Raw genomic sequence first — 13,429 nt, forward strand, 5'->3', positions numbered from 1 at the left:
CGTGTTCGCGGAGATAAGGGAAAATTGTAGCTTCGGCCCAAGCGAACGAAAGTAATCTCGTGCTTTATCGGTCGGGCCGCAATACCGGGAAAAGCTCGAAACTCATATAAACTCACTCAAATCTCTCATTACCGTGATAATGCGAGTCGCGTGCGCGCGAGATCGCAATATCGTCCAATCCCGATTAGTTTCAAGCTTACAGCACACGACGTGTAAAATTGGCTATGATGCGGTGACATTACGCTGCTTCCGTAGATTTTTATACAACCTTTGTGTATTTCGTCAGACGGAACATTTTCTAATTAAAGAGCAAACAAGACGGAAGAGCCTCGAACGCATTTCGTAATGAATCTTTTTTTCTGTTTATTTTGAAGCGGATGCCACGTGATGTAAAAAATCTTCACAAACATCACGCTCTCTAACATGATTATGTAACATTACAAATATTACAATCCGTGCTGCATGTACCGATTAATTTATTACGCAGTTTCAATTAAAGTTTTAGAACTGCTCAGCTTTTAATTTCGAGAGCAACGTGTGTAATTAGTGCCGCCGTTCATTAATATATTTCGTCCACGTAAAGGAAACACCACACAAAGGTTACTCTTGTAATCCTATTTGTGTAATCGGAGCGAGACGAAATGTTCGACAAGGTACGTCGCGGCTTTCGCGGATGGCGATTCGCTACCAGGAATTTTAATTGGCACATGGTAGCCGAATTTCACTTCATTTCGGAGTCAGATCGTCTTGAGACCGCGTCCATCGTGATTAATCATGCGGGCCAATGTAAGGCCTCTCGAAACGCTCGACTTCATTCTTTCGTACATTTGTGTTCGAAGAGACAATTTTTATAGATATATACAATAAAATTACGAATGGTAGATTAACTAATACGTTGAGAAAAATATCCGACTATATCTGATCGGATAATCCAATTAAAAAATAACAAACGGATATATTCGACCAAGCGCAGTGTCCGATCATTTCGTCATTTTATCCGACCGAATCGTGCTGGTATCTGATGAAAATTGGATATGCAACGGATATACAAAGGGCTGCTAACTTTCCGATTAGGTTTCATCGGCAACTGCATCGGCAATTTCATCGGATACTTCAACGGATAAAGGTATCCATCACTTGATCGGGTAATAACAATCGGATACGTCATTTAATCGGTTTATCCGCTGGAAATTTTCCTCTGTGTACAGATTACTAGTCAGATAAACAATAATGTAAAAATATTAAAAGGACACGTGCAAAGTGCGTTTAGCTGAATTCACTGACTGAAACATTTTCCCGAATATAAATATTTAAGTGTAAATAATTACTAACATACGAGATATGCGTGTGATTTGTTTTTGTTTCTTTTTAGAAATCAGCGTGATATTACGATCCCGATAAATTTGACACGTTACATGTATGTTATGTTTGAGTGGTTTTTAATAATGTTTAGATAATACTTGTTTCCCGCTGTAACACTAACTATCTCCGTAAATGTTCCTGCATAACTTCGACAGGTACTTTATTCTCAGCTTGCTAATGGGCAGTCGTTATCGATATTACAGCTCTGATAGCGAACGATGATAGTCGTAGCAAACTGCTAATTGAATTTGATTAGGCCTCGACGTAGGAAATGTAATTTATCGGAATCAACCATTCTGCAGCAACGGCAACGCGTCGTCGTCGTTGTCGTCGTCGTTACTGCAGACGTGCATCAATAATTGACGATTCTATCCTGCAATTCGTGCGAAATGGTGAAACCACGAAACCATCTCCGTCCCGTATAATCATAGTGAAATTATGACGAGTCCCGAGGAATCCATGTGTGGCTCTCTTAAACGTAGCCTTGCAACGTAGGAATGCGTAATTGATAACGGTCTCGGCTACTCGTGGCTCTTTCACTTCGGGTACTGTTTTGTATTAATGCTTGACCATGCATTCGAGTAATATATCGTGAACCCGACTTCCTCGCATTGTTGCGCTTTTAAGTGAGAGCCCGTTCGAGGCTAATTTTCTAATCGACGATCGAACGCGGCATCCCGCCTATACGTATTTTTTTACAGACCTGTCGGGCGATTTAACGGAGAATTTTATTAATGTTTTGATGCGTTAGTAGACGCAACATTAAAAAGTGGATGTACGACTATAATTTTGAGATTCCTATGATAATTTCGAGATTTCGTGTTACGTACGACGATCCACCTCGTGTATTTTTACGCGTATCGATTATGTGGCTACCTTACGTATTATTAATGTTTATGAAGTAACATCTCACGTGTAAAAATAGCCCCGAGCCTGACCCGGGTTTACAATAATATAACACAAGCAGAGAGAAGGGTTCCGCAACCTATTAATAATTCGCTGGACGCGAAGTTTTTTGTATCGCGCGCCAAACAAGCTGCGACGGTCGGAGCTGCAGGCGCGCGTTAAGCTTTGAAAATTTCCGCCTCGTCCTTATTTAAATATTACACGTACAGCTATCGATTTTGCAAAATATACGTGCACACGCACATAACGCGAATGACATTTCAAACATGTCGACTCGATTCGCCAACCGTCGCGTTTGCGGTACGAAGTTGCGAACATCGCGAATTGTTCGATATGTTTGATGTGAAATGGAAGAAAAATACAATATATATACGCCGCATAGAAATAAATGGAGCGACGGTTTCGAGGTCGTCGCTTTTTCGGTCAAGGTAATTCCGGGCGTTAGAGGTGGTACGGTCACGCACTGTTCCGAGCTGTATTAGACCACGTTCCGTACGGTACTTTCGGCCCGCCCGGTGACTCTTGCCTGAGAAAATTCTGAGAGAGACGAGAGGAGAAACAAGAGACACGCATCTCATCTCTCTAGAATTTCTCTCTCTCCCTCTCTCTTGGCGCTCGCGGCGATTACGCGGCATCCCGTGGGATAATCATTATATCTCGTCGACTCGCACCCTCGCTCTTTCTCTCGGTGTACATCTCTCATCGGAGAGTACTCGAAGTTCGAACCCTGATCGTGACCGGCTCGGGAAGTGGGTCTGTACCTTTCGGCTCGGTGTCGTCCGCCACCGAATGGCATCTCATTTACTCGCGGCACCTTGTTGTGCGCTCGCTTTCTCTGTTCGGGATACCGTTCAGGAAATTTATCGCGCACGATCGTCGAACAACGACGCTATTAATGCCGCGTATGCGCTTTGTATGCGCTTACACACGTTAATGAGACGTATCCTGGCGGAGCTCGAGAGCGCGGACGCGAGCGCGCGCGCCGTCCTCTCTCGGCGCTTAAATATCACGGCGCGAGAGAATGTGAATGTTAACGTAAAATCGTTCCCTTATTATTTCTCGCAGTTAATCCGGCTATACGGCGACGAGGCGAAACTACGAATTATCGGACGGTTTTCTCCGGCTCGGACGATTCTTTTCTCCGGGGAACATGACGCATGCTGCAAGATCGAGCACACAAGCATCGGCCGTGATCGTGACTTTCGGTAAGTGGGTTAAGGCCCGTGGCGCTGTAAATGTATTTTATTGAGCCGAAAAGAAACGTAGAAAGCAACGACGCTCTACGTTTATTATATCGCTGGAACTCAACAGTTCCGATCGCGTCGCGCCCGTGCATGTCGCGCGCGACGAATGCAACAATAGTGAATGGAACAGACAGCGCGCGAGCCGGGCATTGTATCAACTTCGCCTTCGTGGCAATTTACATGACGATGTGGCGATTCTGTACCGAAGCGTCAATAGACTCGTAGTCGCAATTATGTCGCAAATTAGCACGCGACAGCGTAAACGTGGATTAATGATAAACAGTTAGTCACTGATAAACGCTTTAACGAAGCACAATTGTAATTTGCCATCCCGTCTGTTCGTTGTAGAAGCTTTACGCGTATTTACGCGTATTTTCGTTAATGAAGTATCACGTGTTCAAACGAAAGAAAAAAGAAACCGGCGGAAACATGTTTCCCAGCCGCGAGTAGAGCCGATTTTCAATTTCACCGGCGGTTCCTCTCAAAGGGCCGTATTTCAACTGCGAGATTAAAAGTGCCGGAATAACGCGCAAGTATGAAGTTACGTGAAATACTGTCGCGAGAGGCGTCTTTAATCCTCCGGACTCTTTGCTCACGCTTGCATAATTTCAAGTAATAATTGAGTTTGCGAAAACGAGATCTTCGTGAAGCCGACCGGCGACGCAGGTCCGCCAGAATTTTCGAGAAGCGGTTCTCGTTACCGAGCTGTATCCAAACTCATTTCGAAGTTTACGCGCGTATTTGAATGGCAAGTTTCTCGCCGCCATGGAACGGGGGATATGCGGTAGTCCGCGGGTCTTTTCGCCACCGGGCGAAATATCCGGGGCGGAAGAGCAGGTGCGACATCGGCGCGAAATCCAATTAAACGTAACGTAACGCCCACGAGCGGATCCGACCGCCGTCGGATCGGCGTAAAATCACAAAGTACGAGGAGCCGGCCGGCGTGCGCACAAACGGAGCACCCACGAAGAGACCGCGCGCGCGACGCCATAAATTCCCGGCGATCGTTACAGCACCTAATCCCAGGGAAGGATCCGAAGCATTTGGGTCGCGACGCCATGGCCAGAGAGGGGAAACAATCGATGGTCATGACCCAGGACACAGCTGGTAAACTGGGTCAGGATTGCTCGTGCCCTTTCACGTGGCGCGCGTTCGTTTTTCTTCGTCGTCGCTCGCGCTGAATAAGAGAGACTCCCATAAACGCGCGAAAAAGTTTCTCATGTGCATCACCGTCTTTACGACCTCCTCGTGCCTTCCCTTTCCTGACGTGAGAGAGAAACGAATATTCCGCGCGTCCACCGGAGGTTACCCGACTGTTATTATTCTTCTCTCTCGGCGAGGCAGATTCAAATTTCCCAGCGAATCCTCCGGAATAGTCGGGGCTGACGACGGAGCGTTCTCTCTTTCCGGGTGGAGCCGGATATGACGCACGCTCCAGGAGTCGACTCGCGCCGGGCGTCGTCAAATTGCCTCGACGTCATCGAGAATTACCAAGGTCAGACCGTGACCCTGGCTGCGCTGATCCTGAAGAAAATCCGTTGATCGATCACGGCGCGGCGCGGCGCAGCAGCGACGTAGCGCCGACGCACTTCGCGCTCCCAGACTATCTCGCTGCTTCCATCGCGGCACCGAGCGAGATACACACCACCGGGCTCCCGCAACCTTCACGTGCACTATTTTTGCAACAGCGGCATCGCGCGTCGGTCACCAACTAGCACGGCTGCACGCGCGGCCACGCGATCGTCGTTAGCCGGGAGATCGTAAAAGTATGTCGTTTGTCTCGCGGGATTCTTTATTATTTTCCCGTCGGGCCGATAATCAAGCCGACGAGATGCGAGAGAGAGGAGAGAAAAGCCGACGTGTCCCGGCTTGATACGCCGAACAAAGCGAAACGCAACTTTGCATATTTCATATGTAATATCCGCCAACTCGCGTTTATCCGCGATAGAACCGTGTGGAGTGAATACAGAGGCCGGCGATCAAATGAAATTTGCATATCGTGAAAAACAGATTGCGATCGTAAATAAGGTGAAAAGTAAATCGCGAAATATTTCTCTAGCCCCCGCAGGCACGCGCACGGAGAGACACGGTTTTGCGATATTTTTTTCCTTTATTTACGATCGCGTTTGTGCGTTTGTCGCGATGCAGCAATTTCACCCGATCTTCGGAATCTGAAAAATACACAGGATATTTCCAGACCAACAGGGAAATTTTGTGAGGATGGATCGAGAACGAATTGAGGTGGACAAAAAGTTCTCTATCATTTGGTAAACAATACGCAGGATTTCGGGTTATTAATTATTGAAAATGACGAAAAATTTTGTTAATTAAAGAAGTCTCTATTCGTAGCCATTTTCAGTGATTAATAACTCGAAATTTTACGTGTTGTTTGCAAAATAATAAAAGACTCTTTTGCCCACCTAAACACGTTCTACGCTCTCGCGAAGTTTGTTCCTGTTGGTCTGGGACACTCTGTATTGGACTAATTATTCATGCAGTGCGAAGATGAAAATAAACGACGTCGATAATATCGCTCTCGGCTTGATAAACAATTAATTTTTTCGCGCGATGCAATGCAAAACGCCAGTACCGATGATTACACCGAGTACGGACGTGCGCGCAAATATCCGGGGGAGCTGTTACGAGGAACGGTTACGTTTCCTGGTGAATTTTTTTCCGAAATATGCAGGTCATCTCCCGAGCCCGACACCGGCTGTTGAACCGAGGCGCTTTTTCAATTCCGGCGCTCGGAATTGAGAGCGGTGCGACGTGCAATGATAAGACCCAAGCTTGTGATTAAGCCGGGCATCGAGGAAACGCGTATTTTCAAGAGTAAATAACATGATCGCGCGATTAGCGGAGTTCCTTTTAATTTGCAATTTGCTGCGAGTCCTGGGGGAAACTCGCGCGTTTCACTGTCGCGTTTCAGCATTCCTCTCGGTCGGTCGGTCGCTCTCAGTCGTTCTATTCCGCGCAGCTAATTTACATTTTTACGGCGACGTTCTTCTCCCCAAGTTTCTCTCCGTGTCGCGATGTTAACCGGTGTACCCCATTCTGTGACGCTTCGATTAGCGATAAGCGACGAACGCTAAATTCATTTCCATCGTAGTAACCGTCGAAGCCGACACTAAATGAACGCTCGTAGGTGATTTACGCGTCGCAAATGTCCCAACTTTTACATCCGACTGTATTGTAACGTCAATATTTATAAATTGAGATATTTACATATATTCCATTTATACACACGAAGCTCCAAAATTTCCGAGTGGCCGGTTGAAAACAAATCGCGATCACGCGGTAACGCTTTATTTAAAAAATGCTGCGTTTTCTCCGATGAATTAATTCATATTTATCGCTATCGCTGATACGATAGATATCAACGAGAAACCTTCTGCGTTTCCGCTCGAGCGGAGCGCATCCGAGAATGCAAAAATATACATTTTTAATAGCGTAATTACTCGCGCGTCGCATATTCCGGTCATCGCGAGGCTTTCGCGCCGCTATCAATCGACGACCCGGTGACATGCTCGGATACTACTTTCACACACGTCTCACGATAAGCCGGCGCGCACGTTGCACGCGGACGTGGGACGAGGTCCCGGCGAAGACGAGTCAGCCGACGACTCGAGTCGGCATTTGCAGAGAGCCGCTGTCCCGATTAGGAGAATAAAATTCCGCGACTTACGACCGCGCGGCGTTATTATTCCTAGCGATTTGCATCGACGCGAGTCCATCGGCGACGGGTGAAGGCCGACGATGGTCTGCTCGCCGGCGGACAGGTGAGTACACGGAGCGCACCAGCGCGCGGTTTCGTGACTTCATAAGGAAAAGGCGGAGGTAGCTGGCTTTCACCAAAGCCACTTAACCCGATCCAGTAACATCCATCCATAGGCCGTCACGCCTGTGACATATTCAGTAGTTTTGCATCAGCGTAATCGCCGAAGATGCGAGCGGTCCCACGTGTCTCGTAATTATCTTCCAATTACCGAGCGTCGCGCGAAATTCTAGTTTCGGAGGAGTAGAGAGAGGAGGAGGGGAGGAATACGTCAGGGTCCGACGAACTTTCTTGCCTCGAGTGTACTATGAGCAGACGGACTCGCGATATCGATACGCGCGGAAGAAGCGTTTCCAATTTTATTTATCGCGGAGATATGCTCTCGAGCGACTTCCATTGTGCTGTTGAAGTTCCTCCGACGAAATCGTCGATCGCCTAAGCCCGCGAGAACGTATTCCGCTCGTTTTGCCTCTACATTGACTCTGTAAATATTATCGAATACTCGAAGGACCAACGGGGAATTTCGAGATATGACAATAATTTGACAGGCTATTGTCCTACATTCGGTGCTATAAATGGTTACCCGCTACTGATTTCTCTTTGTTGAGGCTTGTATAAGGAAAGACTTGTTTCAGAATTATTTGATATTTAATGTCATTTGAATATTCTATATCCACATGTAATTTTTTATTTTTTTCGTTTCAATAAGCAATGTACCAATTACGTAATTTACTTAACTGAAAATAGAGAGCATTATTTTTGCTCTATCCGTTTCACTTAAATTTTCAAACAGATACCTATCTATAGTAATTATTGTAATGATTTTCGTAATTTGTTATTTAGCATTATGACGCGTGTCACTTCTGTATTACATTGAATATATCCCCGTTTCTGGATTAATCAACAGTCATGAGAAACGGGTAGCTAGCTGGAAACGGATGCGGCTAAAAATGTTGATAGTGAATATCGACTATCTAATGAATGGTATTCACGCACGTGTCGTTGATTAGTGAGTAAAAATTATTGGCGATTAACTGCTGATAGTTTTGTCCTTCTTACTAATTATTTACGTTCTGTATTCTATTGTGACCGAAACATTATATTTCGAACTAACGACCATACCGACGAACATACCGCGACGTTGAGTACGTGTATCGGCGCATTATTTATCATTTCCGTCGATTCTTAAAACATTTAATCAGGTTTTCGTTAATTAATGCTACAAACAACGTTAAGATTTTAAAAGACATCTTAGAGATGTTTGAAAGACGTCTAAAGAAGTAAAACGTCTATTAGACATCTATAAGACATCTTTTAGAAGCTTGTGCTGTTCGGAACGTGTTCCACCGATGAAATCATATTTACACGAGTGTCAGTGACACGACGGAGTAGCCGGAAATAGGATGCTGGGTCGGAAGCCAAGACATTGGGATGCAAACAGCGATACATCTTCATCGTACATCTCCAGGTGTATAAAATTATTTATTATGCGAGATGTTTTAGGTTTTAATGTATGTTTGGTGAACTTAAAGAGAATAACCAGATAATTGAGTTGAAATTTAGGCCGGTATTCATAATCCATCATTATTTGACAGTTTTGACAGACACGGACTTTATGTATCTTTAATTATACGTCAGTCTGTGCTTATTTTATACAAGAAGTATCGATCCAAACTACAGAATAACGGTCCATAAAGTCTATAATTATGCTTTCGATCTAAGATCGTAAATAATTTATAACTATAAATATCGGCCCCTCTAATAATTTAATGTAAGTCTCGTAAATACTGGATTGATCACAAGTCTGATTTTATCGACATCTGTCAACGCCTTCTTTTTACTTCTGTTTATCATTGTTTTTGTATTAAGTCTAAATTTAAATCTGTGCTGGTACATAACGTTACCGGACACGTAATTGTTATTTTTGCCCCTACAACTCCTTCCTCTTCATTCGTCTCGAATGTTTTTCAAATCTCCAGATTCTATCAAAATTTTTAAAACCAAAGAAAAAAATAAGATTATGGTAAAATCAAGTTTATTACTTCATTTACCTATTTAACAATTAATCTTTATTAGATTGTTTAATATATACTTATCGTATATCGTTCTACTTCGCCATCAAGTAATGATTGATACACATTGATTGTTGATTGAATTTAAGAAAAGTCTAAGTGGAATATCAAGATAATCGAATATTAAATAATTCTGAAACGAGATTTCTTAAGTTGCAACATGGAAACAACTAAAATGACAATAAGTAAACACTTGTAGCATCGAAATAGCCTGTATTTATGTTATCTCTGGAAATTCTCCTCCAGAGATAACTCCAAGTTCGCGCAAATTTGCACGGTTAATATAGAAGCAAAATTTCGACTCGGATAAGAAGTCAGAGAAACTTCGTAACAGCGCATGTATATCGTAAGCACGTAATCTTCATAAACGTAATTATCTTCTTGCTCCAAGCGAACTCTCGTCGAGTTTAATTATTACAGACATTGACCTCATTTCAAACCTTTACCCTTTGACTTATTAATGTCGATACGTCGATCGCATTTCTAGGCTTGCGATATTAAAAACAACGTTGCGAGAGATACATCGAGAATTTTTCGACGTGGAGCGCCAGTTTAGAATGTTGTTAATTACACAACTGATATCACTCGTGCGCGTCAGATGGTCGTACGATTACAAGAGATATTCGTTTGTTTTGCCAATGTACATAATAGTTATGAGCGCGCACGTTAAATCGGAAGTGACGAGTAAATGAAACGGAGGCAGCTTTCCGGAAACTCCACTCTAAGAAAAACGAAAGAAAGAGAGAGAGAAAGAGAGAGAGAAAGAAACAAACAAATAGAAAGTATGCAGGAGAAAATAATAAACGCTAGCTGGATAACACGTAACACTCATCGCGGCGGGTAGTTTCTTATTTAAATATCTCTCTTCCTTTATTAGAACCGACGAGGAGTTTCTATGGATCTTTTATAATGGGCATTCTACAGGTTAAATTTCCTCAGGTCGTTTTTGAAACGTTTGCTTAAGATCGCGCGATAAATCCGTTCGCGTACTTACAACTTACTACTTCGTAAGAAATCGCCACGTTGTAATTTCATAAGCAGTGAATTTCGTCTTCGAATGATGAAAAAGGACTCGTTGATTTCGGTTGCCCAATGTTGCCGAATAAAAAAATAATTTTTATGAATTGATTGATGTTTTTTTACATTCGGATTCCCAAAGAAAATATTTTTGCGCGCTCATTTTTTAATGGGAATATCTTAGATACAGTGTATGAATGTTGCGCGCTTTAATAATTGATACTTTTTGCATTGGACTGCGATTAAATTTTTGCCGTCGATTCACGCGTCGAAAATCGTCGAAAATCGAATTTTCTAATCTTATTTCTTAGATTAAAGGTATATCACGCGCAAACAGAATTAAAAACGGTTGGCAAGTGACGGTGTTTCAATATTTAGAAAATAATTCGATTTTGCGCTAGCACTCGGAGCAATCCTGTTACCAATTCGCGAACGAAAAGACACGTGTGTCCCTTGCGATAGATGTCGAGTTAGTTTAATTCAGGTGGCATATATATTGGCAGGGAAGTTCTCGTCAATTCTGCGCGGGTGAGCGTCGATATTAAACAAATATACAAACGACCTCTCTTTTACTCTTTTACTCTTTATGCTTATTATTATTCTTTATGCTTATTAAATCAAACTTTTCTAAATAGAGAGATGTCCAACGTGGCAAAGTGTCATAAACCGCAATTTTTTATATCTCGCTGAAATGAGAGGGAAACTTACACGAATATTTACAGTTTGAAAAAGTTGCAAAACTTTTAAAACTTACGATATTTAAATACACATTTAGTGCAGTAAATGTCCGAAGAATATTAAGATTCTAAAACGTTAAAAATCTTGCTTTTCTTAAAAGTTCTATCAAATTACGCGGTAGTGACCGAACATATCGACTGTACATACAATCAGTCGCAAGAAGGTTGCAACATATTTTTTTTTCAATGAGTTTCGCAACGCATCTCGTGTCCGAAAATGTATCTCCTGAGAATTATTAAAAAACGAATTTTCCTACTGGACGCAGGATGAGTTCCGAAACATATAAAAAAAGTCTTGTAACCTTCCTGCAATTGACCATATCGCGCGCCATGTTCGCGACTATGTTCAGAGCGAACGCGGGCGCACGAGCGTGTCGAAGATCATAACGGCTAATATAACGATACCTTTATCGCAGAATGGAAACAGAAATCGTTGAGGTTGTATGGAATTTCTGTTCAGTTAAACTCTTCTATCTAATGTACATGATAATTACGAATAAGTCGCGTAAGTGGCGTTGGTATGAACTTTGTTAATCGATTCTTTGTAATCCCAAGATTTACCTAACCTAACGAAGCCGTACGCGAAGATAGACGCCACATGACACGGCATGACACTCGGTAGCAACGTAAGAGCGAAATGATTGATATCAGAACGTGAATCTTCCGGCGTGGCGATAAAACATATCAATAATAAATTATAATAAATCACAAGACTCTGTGTTAAGTTCAAAATTGACAGTATAAAATCATTAGAAGATGAGCACTTCTAGTGTCGTAAGAAATAGTATTATAACAAAACATATTAAATAAGAAATAATATCATAACGAAATGTAGTTTCATAACTAGCAAACAAGCGTATAACAACTTCGACACGCTCGAATGCGTAATAACCTTCCGCGGGATGTTGAAAACGTCGGTCGTCGGTATACTTTCCGCTATTCTCACGTAATAAATCTCGCGAGATCGATCAGTGTCCGTGCGATCAGTGTCAGTGTAATAATTTACGGCGGTATTCGCGTTGTGATCATTATGTTCGTGCGCATCGTGAAACTCGACGGATAAGTAAACTTAAGGTTAGTCCGTCAAATCATTTTCTTAGGAGTCTTTTTAAATTTTAGCTTTATATTGATGTGGTTGAAGTTTGGGATGATTTCCGAGCGAAAATTAAAAAAATTTCTTTTCAAGTTTAACTTCGGTAAAAAACATAGATAAAGTGAAAAACAATAAAATTGTGCAAAGGGTGTCAATGTTAATATAAATAAATAAGAAAAATAGGAAAGATTACGCGCGACATACACGCAAATTAAATTCCTACCGAGAGCTCCGGTGTTTCGCGCAAAGAAATGAGTAATTTTGCACTCCGTGGAACGATAAACGTTAGAAAAAAAATAATTTGGTGTAAACAAATGCCCGGAAGATTTCCTTACAAAATTTATATTTAATACTTAGATATATCTTAATTATGTTTATAAGGATTTTTTCAGTAAATAATAAACTTACGTACAGAGGACTCCTTATTGTCGCTATTGAAAATCTAGTATTCTCTAGACTAATTACATTTAAGAAAAAATATACAATCGTACATGCACGTTCTCAATTTGTCAACAAATGATTGATATCTCTATCTTTCTACCTCTCAATCTCTCTACTCTGTCGCTAATGGAAAATAACTTTTTGTTTCAGATCTGGCAGTTCTTGCGACCAACGAGGGATACTTCTACAGCTTCGGGGGATGCCGAGGACAGCTATGCCAGAGGATCCGGTTCAAGTCGAACGGAGTTGACCCTGACGATCAACGGTTCGGTGAGTGGGAAATGAAAAGAAAGTTTTACAAGGTGGTGGGTCCTTTTTAGAAATCTCATTAATCTTCGAGCCGTCACGTCTTAAGAAGGAGCACAAGTGCAGCAGCACCTGTATCGTTCTATTTTTGTCGAAACAATACCTATTAAATTTCTTCAGATAAATTTCTCGTGTACTATATTTTCACGTCGCTCATGATATCGCAACGTTAATTCACATGAGATCATTTCAAGCGTGAATTTCTTCGTCAAAGTGAAATATTAAGAAATAATGCCCCTTGACACATCGCCCACGCGACTTTCCCTAGATTAAATTCACAACGTGTGCTATCACACGTCAAACATTTGCATCGTTCTTTACTGTGTATATTGCTCAAAACATAATTAGGGAATTGCTTCTTCAAATGTTCATAAAAAAGTAATGACAAGCATATTATGAACAAATAAAATATATTATTCCATTTATTCATTACCACTTATCCATCAAACTTTATTAAATTATTTAATATTTGCTTG

At 42.1% G+C, this 13,429-nt stretch overlaps 1 protein-coding gene across 1 annotated transcript in view; it reads left to right on the forward strand.

Moving 5' to 3' along the window:
• Positions 1–3,366: 3,366 nt before the first annotated feature.
• LOC106742050 overlaps positions 3,367–13,429 on the forward strand; it is a 50,782-nt gene continuing 40,719 nt past the window's right edge. Inside the window, exons 1-2 of the mRNA XM_014614639.1 lie at positions 3,367–3,473; positions 12,798–12,917. Of these exons, the coding sequence (XP_014470125.1) occupies positions 3,419–3,473; positions 12,798–12,917 (175 nt within the window). The 5' untranslated portion in view covers positions 3,367–3,418. The remainder of the gene's footprint in view (positions 3,474–12,797; positions 12,918–13,429) is intronic.

This window comes from Dinoponera quadriceps, unplaced genomic scaffold, assembly GCF_001313825.1.
Source record: "Dinoponera quadriceps isolate SergipeBrazil2010 unplaced genomic scaffold, ASM131382v1 scaffold696, whole genome shotgun sequence".
Classification (NCBI taxonomy): Eukaryota; Metazoa; Arthropoda; class Insecta; order Hymenoptera; family Formicidae; genus Dinoponera; species Dinoponera quadriceps.